Here is a 13,605-nt window from a genome sequence, read left to right as displayed (position 1 = left end):
CATGAATAAACCCAAAATTAATTTTTTTTCCCCTCCTTTCTGGCTGTCCTGGTATTTTGACTGCACACTCACTGGAGACTGGCCCAAGTTATGTTTGCCATGAGTCTGCTCTTGGTGGGGGCTCCCCAGGTTATTAAAGTACAAATAATTAATCATAGGGATCATTCTACTCCTCTGTACTGTCATGCCTGATAATACAGATTTAAAAGCCCTGGTGTTTAATTAGCAAACTGCAGCATTTTATAATATTTGATAACTTTTTTTTTTAGATCTACCCAGATATCTACTTGGAACACATCACAGAGAACATTTTCTTTTCTTGTTCTGTCATTTATTGTGGAGCAGGAAATAAAACTGATTTCTTTTTGTGTTTATTCACCTCTTGGAACTGTCAAAAAGAAGCATCACATCACAATTTTGACTTTTTCTGGCTAAAATCATTCCAGAAAATAGGCACTACAGGTGGTACTAAATGCTGTGAAAGTGGACTTGTGGTAGGAGAATCACTGATCTGATCAATTCATCCTTCCCAAAGCCATCAAATTCCAGGGTTGTGCCAGGTAAAGAACCCAACCACATCTCTAGAAGTCAAAGCTCTGGCTACACCAGGAAATTAATTAAGTTAAGAAAATCACAAGTCCAGAGGCATTGGAAATGCAAAGCAGCTATGGGTGCAACCACCTCCCAATTCACCTTTCTAACAGCATTTTGAGCCAAAATTTTGGGAGTTTGGATCTCTCCAGACAACAAGGAAACCCCAGGAGCTGCACAGACAAGAAGCTGTGATGGGAGCAATCCCTGCCTGTACTTTGGCTTTTGATGTCAGCAAACAGAAACTTTATGATTATGGAAAGGCTCCCCAGCAGATTCCCAAATCTGTATCCACGGATGCTGTGGGAACACCCACCCCTGGGGCTCCTGGTGGTTTTTCCAACTCCCTGCCATGAAGAGGAGGTGGTGGAGCAAGCACAGGCTATTTCCTGAGGCCGATGGGGCAGGAGACCCCCGTGCCCCCCATCCCACAGTATCCACCAGGATTCTTGCTGAGGTACTGCTGGTGATATTCCTCGGCGTAATAAAACTCGGGAGCCTCCCGGATCTCGGTGGTGATGGAGCCAAAGCCTCCCTCTGCCAGCACCTGTCAGGAAAAAACAGGGAAAAAAAGCCATGAGTGGTTTGCTGGGAGGGAAGAATCCTCCCTCCTCAATGCTGGGACCACGTTCCCAGCTCATCCCTGAAGGATTTCATCCCTGCTCTCTCTCTCGTGGTGTTTTGTTCTGGGCACACAGAGAGGGAGTGGAGCACCTCCTTTTAATTTGTTTAATCTGCTACAGCCATGCTTTTATTCTCTTTATTAACCCAGGCAGTGATGGGGAGCTGTCCCTGTCTGATCAGGAACAGCAAATAATGCAGCAACACGCACACACAACTTCTTCAAAGCAGCAAGAAAAAGTGATTTATTGAAAAGCCATCGCACTTATATAAGGTAGATGGTGCAAAACAAAATAGGAAAGACTCATTGGTCCAAGAAGGCAACACTTCTTTGAAAACATGCTTTCTGCAAAACATCATGTCCCTCTCAGGTGTTCAATCATTGCTATAATTTATTGTCCTTGAGCAGCCTGAGAAACCCAAGGTTCAAGGCTGCTTTTTTCCTGGTTCCCAGCAGGATCCAACAACAGTGGAGCCACCAGTGAAAGTGGAAAACAAAGGGAGAGCACACTCAGATCCACCCTGGGCAGATCTCCCCTGGAAGGTGCCTCAGCTTCAAAATCCCCCAATGTCCTTGTCCAAGAAGAATTTCTGAGTGAAGTTTCAACCCCAAGGATGTCCTTGGGAAATCAGAGCATTTGGGCTTTTTTTTTTTTTTTTTTTGTTCTCCTGCAGACTCACTGCAAACTCATTTTTCAAAGAGAAAAGTTCCATCTTGGCCAGAAAGTTTCAAGTTTTAAGGCAAATTATGGCTCATTTTGGAAAGATTTGCCAATATGTGGAACCAGGAGCAATAATCACTTGGCAGGAAGAGAAGATGGAATGTGGGTGGGGATTTTAAATTAGACTTTAATTGCTTTCTGATACCCCCTAACTGAATTTGAAACTCCTGAGAGGTTTCTGACAGAGGGAATTTCTTTTAAAGATGAATTGCTGTGACATTTTCCCCACTGCATTGTCCTTTCCTAAGGAAACTGGTAAACACCAACATTTTGGAGCCAATTCTCTTCTCAGTGGGGACATAAGTCGTGCTCTGAAGTCCGTGCTAAAACCTAATAAACACTTTAATTAATGTCAGAGTCCTTTTTCAAAGTGTAGTTATAAGTACTGGATGTAGATAGAATTGATTGAAGGGTCAGCATCTAGGACTCCCAGAAAAATATTCGTTATCTCATCATACTATTAAATATATAAAATATAAATAAATGGAAATCATCACATGGAATCACAAAATTGTCAATCTGCCATCAAGTCCATCCTCTTTCATCATGGTAGACTGAAGGATGGCAGCCTTGATCCCAAAAAACATTGGTGATGGAAGATCTTTGGAGATGGAGATCCTCATCCCAACATTTTCCATCGTGTTAGAGAGTCCCTCCTAAGCCTAGCCCAGCTAAACCCAGTGCTTTAAATTAAACTCAGTATTGTGGGTTTACTCATCCTAGAAGTGGAAAGGAAATCATTCCCTTCCTCCTTCATCTCCTACATGGCAAGGGAGTGGCAATGGAAATACTGGGCTCAAACAACAGGTGATTATTTGGGACAAAAAGTCTTCTGGGATTTCCCAGATCCTGCCCCAGCAGCTGCTGGGCTTTGGAGAGCATTACTCTGACTTGTTCCCACAATTTCATGTTTAAAGGACACTGTGTTCAGTCTTCAGTCAGGAATGAAGGGATAAGAGGAATACAAAACCCATGATTGGCCCTGAGCTCCCAACCCTGGGACTCTCAGCACAGCTTAGGAAGGTGTTGACTCATTAACTCTTTGTGTTCCCATTTCTCAGGAACCTGGCCTTATTTTCCCCTGTGAAATCACCATCCAGCCCTTTTCCATCTCTGGGATAGGCTTTGTCCCAAGGGAATTGGGTTATTCACTGTCAGACATGCAAGTAAAGAAGATAAAACCTGTGAAGGTTTGTGCCACAGCACATCAACAGCACCAAACACAAAGAGGTGCCAACACAGCTCCTTTTTCAGAGCACTATTTCACTTTCTAGCCTTCCCAGCAGAGAGAAAACACTTTGGAATGATCTCCACTGCTGAAGGATGGCACAAGCTCTGCCATCGTGGGCATTACTCATTTACCTGCTGCTGCAAATGCAGCCAAAATTCCTTCCCTGAGTCGTGAGGATGCTGCTGGAGTGGGAGAGATTTTTCCACTGTGCAAAACAGGGTTTGTTAGAGGTTTTTAATCTGGGACTTTTCCATCCCTGGCCTCATTTTGTCAGTTAGGAAACCCATTCCATTCGATGAGGCACCACAAGAGGGCATAAACATCATTTATCCCTTCCCAGCCCATTAAAACCTGAATAAAGCAGAATAAAGATGAGTCCTTATATTGCACTTTTGTCCACTTGTCAGGAGCAGTGGGAACCCCAGGCTCTGACACTCTGCCAAATCCCACCTTGCATATTTGGGTTTTAAAGGGAAAAATATTTTCCTCACACTGACAGTGTTGATGTGAAGATGAAAACATCACTGGGAGACATGGGGAGGTTCAGGATGTGCTGGCTCTGGCAGATGTAAATCAGCCCACTCTGGATTGATTTCCTGCCACTGAGGCTGATATAATTTGATGGTAATCCTGTTCTAGAAGAATTTTTAGTCCTCTCTGTCTCAAAATTCCTGAGCCATCCAACAGGACTTCTCATTACCATGCTGCAATTATCCCTTGGGATTTTTAACTCAGTGCAGGAAATTTTTAAAGAACCATCGGATCATTTCCCCCTCCAATATTCCACTGCAATTCAAAGAGAATTTATTCCTTTGGAGGATTTCTGTGGTGTTTGTCATAGGAGAGATCAAAGCCCTGAAAGATCTACTCCAATTGTTAACCCAGCGCTGCCAAGTCACTGCAACATCACAAGAGATCCTTTAACTGATGGTAATCCAGCCCAAAAAATCCTGTCAGATTCCACCAGGGAGGGGCCAAACCAAACCAGAACCCAAATTTCTGCAGAGGGGACAGAGCCATCTTGGGACACTGGGAGAACCACAGGATCATTAAGGTTGGAAAAGACTCCAGGATCGTGGAGGTGACAAAGCACTGGGAAGCTCAGCACTACAGGATTTTCAGCATGTAAAAGATGTGTCTGATGATTTTCCTAATTCTTTACAGACTGTGGAGGTTTATTTCCTGTTGTTTGCTTTAAACTTCAGCCTGACCATTGGTGACCAGAGTTGTTATCACATCCTCCGTCACAAAACACTGGAGCTCAGAATCCCGAACAGTTTGGGGTTGGAAAGGACTTTAAAACTCATTTTGTTCCACCTCTGCCATTTGTAGGGACACCTTCCACTATCCCAGGTTGCTCCAAGCCCCATCCAGCCTGGCCTTGGACACTGCCAGGGATCCAGGGGCAGCCACAGCTTCTCTGGGCACCCTGTGCCAGGGCCTCCCCACCCTCCTGGGGAAGAATTTCTTCCTAACATCCAATCCAAACCTACTTTCTTTCCATTTGAAGCCATTCCCCCTTGCCCTGCCACTCCATCCCTTGTAAATAATTCCTAGAAGGCCCCAAAGTCCCCCCAAATCCTTCTCTTTCCTGAACCACCCCAATCCTCTCAGCCTTTCCTCAGCAGAGATGCTCCATCCCTCCGATCCCTTGGTGCTCCTAATACAATTCCTTCTCCCCTCTCCATATAAATCTGGATTTTACACCTAATCCTGCCCATCCCTGTCTCCAGCCAGACCACAGCCTTTCCCTCCCACCCCTCACCCAGGGCAGCCCTGCCACCCTTCCTGCCCCTCTGCCAGCTCTCCTTCCCCGGGGTGACTGGAATCCCACTGTGCTCAAAACCCCTTGAATTCATTCAGCCCTCTGCTTACATTTCCTCCTTCAGTCCCCATCCCTTTCCCAGCCATTCTTTGCATTCCACTTGCCTTCCTGACCTCTGCTGAGCACGGGGCAGATGTTTCCAAAGCACCATCTGCAATGACGCCAGAACCTCCTTCCCGGGCTAATTTAAACCCTCTCATTGTGCCTGCACTTGACTTTTATTGACATGGAATTTCAGCAGATATTTTCTGGGGTATTGTCAGATTCTTCTGCAACTTTTTTTTTGGTGGCCATGCCTGTTTTGGTTCACCTGGAATAACTCTGAACCCTCAGCAGGTTTTGGTGCATCACCGCCGCCTGTCTCCCTTTTTTTTTTTTCATCCCTTTTGTGAGGATATTGAGCTGCACAGCTTCCCAAGACAGGTTAATCTCCCTTCAGTGCAGAAGCTGCACAGTCATTTGTACCTTTTATTTCCTACTTGTAACCAGTTCTTCACTCAGAAGAGCAACTTTGCTCTTATTCCACACGTGGCACCTCGTTATGCACCCGCTCTCTTCAAAAAAATCTGTATTATGTGTGCAAGACATGAGTCTCCTCATGCTGAACTCATTATAAATTTGACAAAAAGGCTTTAAAATTGGTTTTGCTAAATGAAATCATTTAATTTTCCGAGCAGAGGCATTAGTAAAGCAGGGGAGTATTAATTGGCTTCAAGCATTTTGTGGCTTTTAATAAAAATGGCATCATCCTGTGTTTGATTCAATAGACACTTTATAAACCAGCTTATACCAACATCCATCCACTTTGTCTCGTGTCCCAGTGAGTTGCAGGAAGCTGCTGCATTTCTAAAACCTCCTTGAAAAATCACACTGAGGTTGGGAACACCACAGAGCATCCTGACACGTGTGAGAGCTTCTGTACCCTCACCCCTGATGGCAAACCCTAACAACAATCTCACCAAATAAAATCTGGGCTCTCCCTTCATTGCCAGTGCCTGCTCAAAATTTCACACCAGCAGCAGCAATCCTGAGCTTCAGCTCTTTCCCCAAAAGCTCTAAGAATTGAAGGAGCTGCACTGTGGAGAAGACCTGCAGGAATTAGTTCCATGAACTCTAGGATGGGAGGCTGTGGGCATCCTAGACACTTGATTCCTGTGATATTTTTAACTGGAAAACAGCTAAGCTGACTTTGCCAGGCATGTGGATTAATTGCTAGCATGTTTGGGAGCAGAAATTCAGCCCTACAGGCTCGCTTGATCCAGAGGAACAAACTTTGGTCCAGAGGAATGAGCAATTACCAATGTTTTGTTTTCTCCTTCATTTATTTTCTCCTTCCTTCCCTCTCCTTTCTGGCAGTTCAGCCCACTCTGCTGTGTCATGGATGATATATGATCTGAAATTGTTTCCTTTGTGCTGCCTTCAGTTGGCTGGAACAGCTCAGTTTGTCATGCTGGGTCCAGTCTCCTCTCTGTCACTTACTGATGTTGGCTTTTCCAAATTAATTGGTGCCAGCAACCTCTACAAGCACTGGAATGGGCTGAAATCCTGATTATCTGGTAAAATCTGCATTCCCAGCCTGTAGGTGACCTGTTTTTGGAAATCATGGGCTTGTGACAGGAATAAGGATCCTGCCAAGGGAAATGTGGGAGCAGGGAATGCTGAGTGCTGAAGTCCAACCCCATGGACTGGGACCAGATATCCACATTCCCCTCTTTCCAGCTGCCTCTGCCCAGTGGATTCCATGGTATTGATGCATTTGGTAGGAGGTGCTGGAATTGATTAGCAAATGCTTTTTCACAGGGCTGTGGAGTGCTGCATAATTAGCTAATGCTCACACAGGGTTTGGAGAGCTGTGTCATTCCTGACTATTATTAATATCCTTGCAGGGAAGCTGTCTGGTCTCAGAACACTCTTTGCAAAGTGCTTCTGGCAATTTGGGCAGGATCAAGGCTGGGAATGATGGAACCATGGGGGTATAAATTCTTCATCTTTCACAGAATGGGCACATGGATCTAAGGGCAGAAATGGTGAAATCCACAGACTTGACACTGGGAGAGAAAAGCAGCTGCTGTGGGACTAAATCTAAAGAAAAATGTCCTAAAATCATGGAATGGTTTGGGTTGGGAGAGATCTGAAAGACCATCCAGACCATGGACAGGGACACCTTTCACTGTCCCAGGCTGATCCAAGCCCTGTCCAGCCTGGCCTTGGGCACTTCCAGGGATCCAGGGGCAGCCACAGCTTCTCTGGGCACCTGTGCCAGGACCTCCCCACTCTCCCAGGAAACAATTCCTGCCCTGTATCCCATCCATCCCACCCTCTGGCAGTGGGAGCCATTCCCTGTGTCCTGTCCCTCCATCCCTTGTCCCCAGTCCCTCTCCAGCTCTCCTGGAGCCCCTTCAGGCTCTGCAAGGGGCTCTGAGCTCTCCCTGGATCCTTCTCCTCTCCAGGTGAGCACCCCCAGCTCTCCCAGCCTGGCTCCAGCCCTTGGAACATCTCTGGTGCCTCCTCTGGACTCTCTCCAGCAGCTCCACATCCCTCTCATGTTGGGATTCCCAGAGCTCCAGGTGGGGAACACCAGAGTGGAATCAGCTCCCTTGACCTGTTAGTCACAGAGCTTTGGATGCAGCCCAGGACACATCCATGGGATTTCCCATTCCCTGGCCAAAGAGGAGAAGAGCTGCTGCAGGAACCTGCAGGAATTTTTCCTAGGAATGTATCCTTCCAGTGCAGAAGGGAGAAAAGGCAGGTAAGAAGGAAATAGGATAGAAAAAGGTGATGGTACAAAATCTAAGCTGAAGAATCCTGATTTTCATCCATAAAACTGCAACAGTGACTTTGTCTGAGCTTTTCCCTGTTGACAAATCTCCCACATCACCAGAATGGAGTGAACTGATCCTGGCTGGAGACACATCTCCAGGAGCCTTAGGGGAAGCTGTGTGTGTATAAAGTGTGTTCCCTCTCTCCAAAGATCTGCTCTCTCTGGAATGTTTCCCTCTCAAGCACTTAGCTTGGAGCAGGTTGTTTGGTCACTCCTCCCTGCCAGAGGGGAAGGGATTGCTGGGCTTGGACGCCCATCAGTCCTGCCAAGGTAAATCACATTTGGTATTAACACAGCCCCAAGTGGTTGTGCTCAGAGGGTCTAGGGAGGACCAGGAGTGCAGTTAATCTGATATTTCCTCCTATTTCACCTCTGAGTGTAAAACCTGAGTGTTGCCCACAACAGTGAACTCTGACAGATGAAATATCACATTTACCCAGCCAGATTTCATGGTACCTTCTTCCACAGTGGGAAAAGAGAAGCTTTGAATTTGTCCTAAATCATCTTAAAGTGCAACTGACAGGGAAATAAAATCTGCAATTCTATTTTTTTCCTGTTGGATGCTGATCCTGTGAACGTGCACAGGAAGGAAGTTGTATCCTGCTCTCCATCATATCCATCTAATCCTGGATTCAAAGCTTTTTCATTCCTGATACTGCTTGGTTTAACAGGATCAGCTTGACCCAGAGTCTTTACAAGCTTGACCTGCAGCGTGGAGCTTCCTGAACACCCATCCTGTTCTCTCCTGAGGGAAAGAGATGAAAGTGGGCAATGGACATTCAGGAGGTAGAGGGAGATAACATTAGCAAAGATAAAAGACATTTTGCTCCAGTAGCATCTGGGAGCTAATTAGGTGTTGAAGGAGCCATTGAGAGAGATGGAAATTCTGTTTGTCTGGCCAATTTTAACCCAGCCAAACAGGCTCTTACTGCACATCCTGCATGGATAATTGATGATGCCTAAGACAACTCTGTGCCCTGTCCTGACTTCCAGTGATCTGAAGCTCAAATCTCCTCAGTGGCTGGAGACAGCAGAGTCTCCTCCCCTAATCACTCATCCAGTGCTCTCATATTCCTGAAATAAAAATTTGGGGCAAGCTGGGATGGGGAAAACAACCCATACACACAGCAACAAAGCTCAGAGCAGAACCTTCAGACCACAAGTGGTTTGGCCCTGCATGACTCTGAGAACCTGACTCAGGGCCAAAAACACTCTGAGATCAGCCCCAGCTGCAGATAAAACCCTGCACATGTAAATACTGTGCTGACAAGACTTTCCCACCTCCATTAGCTCAGTTATCTCTGGATCACATTTTGTTCCAAGTGCAGAGCTGCTTGTGGTGCTCCCTTGGGTGTGAGCCCTTGGCAATGAATGTAAGGCTCTGCAATTATTTTTTATTCAGGGGAGCAGCAATGAAGAAGTAAAAACGTTCACTTGCCATATCAAACCCAGAGGGCTCAGGTCAGCTCTGCTGTTACACAGCCAGCATTTTATTTTTCTCACTGGATTTGCATCAAGTATTTCTTCCATGATATATGAACATGGCAGTTTCTCAGGAACACATATGAGTTTTCTAGAGAAACAATTTATCTTTACCTAAACTCATCCTGAAAAATCCAGAAATTATTTCTGTTGTTATTGGAGGGGAAAACTTCCAGACAAGAGACCATGCACAAATATTTACCACTAAAATCATAAAATTTGCTACATTGGAATACCCTCAATACCCTTGCACTGGAAATTGTTGGGAGAACTGTCATCCCTACTTATTTTGCTTATTTTTGCCACTTATTTTTGCCTCTAATAACACACTGGGATTTTCTCTTCAGCCTCCCATTGCTTTATAACCCTAAACCATTTTATCCCCCCAAAAGCTGGGAGATGGTTTGTATTTCACTGATCACTCTCTGGAGAGGTGAACAACTCCCCCACCACGAGCCTCAGCTGCTAAACTCAATGCTGTCACCTTTATTTTCAGCCTCTATTGGTGGTTTCTTACATAAGGAAATATCTCAGAAGGATCCAGCATGGGTCTAATAATCCCAGCAATTTACAGCAAAACTATTTATGTTACACATTGAATGTTCCAGCAAAACAGAATCATAAAATCACAGAATCTTTTTGGTTGGAAAAGCCCTCTAAGACCATAAAGTCCAACCATCCTCAGCACTGCCAAGGCCACCATGAATAATGGCCCATCAGATATTGCCTGTGCAATAATTCTAACACAACCTTGGGGAAGGATGATAAAGGATGGGCCTGGGAAAGGGAAATGTCAACACCACTTTTGCAGGTTTTTGGGATATTGTCCTTTTTTTTCACCCCATGGAGATGCCTTCTGCAAATATCTTAAATTCCCCCCTGGCTGCCCTCTCCAAACATCATCAAGCAGAGGGGAGATGGATCCAGCATGAGGCTGATCCAAACACCACAACACTGCACACCAAATGAAACAGAACATCGAGGTCCTTCCCCTGGGGTATGAAACAGGGGGCACATCCCAGGGCTGCATCTCAAGGATCAGTGCAGCTGCAGCTCTGAGACATTTCCAACCAAAAATCTGGTTTAAAACCCAAATTCTGTGTGTTGTCAGGCAGCTGCTGCATTTCCAGCCTAGGTCTTTCTGACCTTTCTGTCCAGCTGATTTCAGTGGAATATTTGTTGGATTTTTAATCCACATAGCAAATCAGAGAGAGGATGAATACTTTAAAGCAATTTGGATCCTTCAGGAAGACAAATTGTTTCTGTTATCGAATATATGCATAATTACTACTAAAATTATATTTGAAATGGCTACCAGGCAATACAATTTTAGCCCATTCCAAGGACTGAAAAGTCAAGAGAAAATGAACAGAGCATTTTTTAATCAGGAGTTAAGTAGTTTTCCAGCCACTATAAATAGAAAAGGCTGGAAGAACCCATCCAGCAAGCAGGAGAAAGTGTGAGGAGGGTAAAATCCCACAGTGTTTTTGGCTGTGGACTTCAGAAGGTAGTGAGTACGAGATAGTGTGAAATACAAAGAAGCCTTTGTTGTTTCCATCTGAAGTTTGAGAGTGGCACGGTGTGAATAAACAAAGGATGTTCCACGGAGCGCTGCAGCAGGGACGCGCTCGAAAAAGAGAGGGAAGGAAACTTGAAAGCTTTGCCTTCCAGAAAATCTCATTTACCCAGATCCTCAGGCTTTTAAGTGGGAGGAAAAAAAACACACACACACAAGCTTAATAAGACCAAGATCTGGATCGTTTAGCATTTGCTTTCAGGTTGGTTAAGCTCCTTCCTAACGATAACGGCGCACGTGCTCTGCAAAACCTGAATTAGCTGCTCCTTATCTTCCTGGGGAAATAACTTTGGCTCTCAAGAACTGGGATAATATCAAGCAATTTCTTCTCTGGCAAACAATAAAGAATACTGCCTTGATCATTTCATGAGTTAACTGATTGTTTTCCAGGAGGGTGCATGGGATAATTGGTAAGGACAGAATCAGAAAATACCCAGATGCAGTTTGATATTCATGGTGGTATTTCCTGTTGAGCAGTTACATGGCCTTCAGGCTCTGCAAGGGGATCTGAGCTCTCCCTGGATCCTTCTCTTCTCCAGGTGAGCATCCCCAGCTCTCCCAACCTGTCATTGATTTAATACAATCTCCTTTATTATACAATTGTGAAAATTGGTGCAGCAGAACCATTTTAGCAGAGGAAAAAGATGCACTTGGGTGGAACATCACCTGCAAACCCAGCACAGTTTCACAGCTGCCAGAAGTGCTGAGAATTCAGCAACAAGGGTGAAAACAAAAATGCTTCATAAGGAAACAGGGTAAATCCTACAGCTTCAGCTCCTTCCCACACCATCCCTGTTCCTTTTGTACACAACAGGGAATAACTGTGTGTACAGGGCACCACAGTCACAGAATGGTTTGTGCTGGAAAGGATCTTAAAGCACATCTAGTTCCAACCCCAAAACTTTCTTTTAACTGTCCCTACCTTTTATAAGCACCAGACTTCATACTCAAGCTTCTTGATCAGCTCTGGTGATTTTTTTTTATTAAAGGGGTGCACCTTTAGCTTCCAGAAAAGTATCAGTGAAGGAAATCCCCAAAGCTGCTTTAGCTTTTCCACCTGCCCCAAGCTCTGCCTACTCCCTCCTGCAAGAGTTTAGGTACAAACAATTCTGATTTATGGGATTAGTGACCCTCAGCACAAACACAGGGGCTGAGATGTGAATGAGACTTACAGCCAAGAAGTTCATTTGCCAGGAGGTTTAGAAAACACAAGACCCTTTTTGGACTTCAGGGTCAAATTCCACTCGTTGTATAAATCACCCACCACCACTGGAATGGATTTTTGTGTCTGGAAAGGAGATTTGAATTTGGCCATTAGTAAAACAAAACACCGAGCTGATTGAGGCTGGAGAGGAAGCAAAGAAAATGCAGGGAATGCACTTTACATTTCAGAGAGAACCTGGCACTGGCAGCACATCATCTTCCTGCCAGCTACAGAGCAGCAGTGACTTGGCAGAGGCTCCATGGCCAGATGTCACCCTCATCTGGCTCTCTTGGCTCAGGCTGCTCCTTTGAAATGAGCAGCAAAGCAGGGCGAGGATGGCTCTGCCTGCTGCTCCCTGCACGAGAATAGAAGGAGGAAAAGTTCCCCAGCTCCCCAAAGCTGGCACTGACAAATTCACAGCCCTCACCAGGCAGAATCTGGGAGGTGGAAGCAGAGTCAAGAACCAAAGGGATTTGTTTGACAGCTGCCTCTCTTTGGGTGATGGATACAGCACAAATCCTCTCCAGTGCTCTCCCTGCAGCTTCAAACACTCCAGCACTCAGAGCCCTGCTGCATTTCCCAGGATAAAACCCTGCACTTGGATTTCTTTGTTTAAAAAGGCACTGCTGTGTCTCTATTCCACTGCACCTTTTTAATTGGTTGTTCTATTTAAAGAGGGAGATCCTTGAAATGAGATGATCTTTAAGATCCCTTCCAACACATCCTACGATTCTCTGATTTCTGCATTTCTATTCTTTTACCAAAACCAAGAGCAAGGAGAAAAACATCAGGGCATTCCCCACCTAAAAGCTGCCTGTTTTGGAGTTAATTGCTATTCAGGCAATTAAGGATTTGTGATAAATATGAAGGGACACAGCCTAACACCACACGTTCCTCCTGAAACACCTTCAGATCCAGCAGGAAATCTGAACTAATGGCCAAATATTTGTGGCAGCAAAGTCCCCAGATGCCTTTAGACCCAGGGAGCAAAAGAGACAGGCACAGACCATCCTGGCTAAACCCTCCACGTGAGTGACCTTCTCTCAGAAGGAGAACTCCTTTTGAAACCCTGATAGCACGTGAGTGTTTGTATACACACCAACATGTGTGACAAGAAGGCTGCTCCGTGGCAGAACCTGCCAACAAACCCATTTTTTGTCACCATCTGCTAGTAAGAGAGCGAGCACCTGTTAGGAGCAGCTGCCTGAATGCAGAATGTAGGTAAGAGAGAAAAATCAGTTTCATTTTGGACTTGGCCTGCTGCAGGTAGCACATGGCTCCCACCACTGAGGATGCCAAGTGGTCCTTTTTAAGTTTGTCCTAATTAAGAGCGTTATGAAACCTCCAAATTGTTCATTTATGGGCAAGTAAAAGAAGTTTTGGGTCCCCTAAAATATCTCCCCACTCCTCTGGGGTCTTTGCCCTGTCTCCTGGTTTTTTTTCCTTCCTTTGGAGCCAAGGGAGTGTTTGGAGGAGCAGCCCGTGGCTCGGTGCCTGTCCTGGCACAGCAGCTGCCCCAGGACGTGTTGCTC

The 13,605-nt window shown here is 45.4% G+C and overlaps 1 protein-coding gene across 1 annotated transcript in view; it reads right to left on the bottom strand.

Moving 5' to 3' along the window:
* Positions 1-309: 309 nt before the first annotated feature.
* Positions 310-13,605, bottom strand: part of MSRA (methionine sulfoxide reductase A) — a 233,088-nt gene continuing 219,792 nt past the window's right edge. Inside the window, exon 6 of the mRNA XM_056487367.1 lies at positions 310-1,138. Coding sequence (XP_056343342.1) covers positions 974-1,138 — 165 coding nt within the window. The 3' untranslated portion in view covers positions 310-973. The remainder of the gene's footprint in view (positions 1,139-13,605) is intronic.

Source organism: Oenanthe melanoleuca, chromosome 3, assembly GCF_029582105.1.
Source record: "Oenanthe melanoleuca isolate GR-GAL-2019-014 chromosome 3, OMel1.0, whole genome shotgun sequence".
In the NCBI taxonomy this organism is placed as follows: domain Eukaryota; kingdom Metazoa; phylum Chordata; class Aves; order Passeriformes; family Muscicapidae; genus Oenanthe; species Oenanthe melanoleuca.
This window is presented reverse-complemented; position numbering and strand designations above follow the sequence as displayed.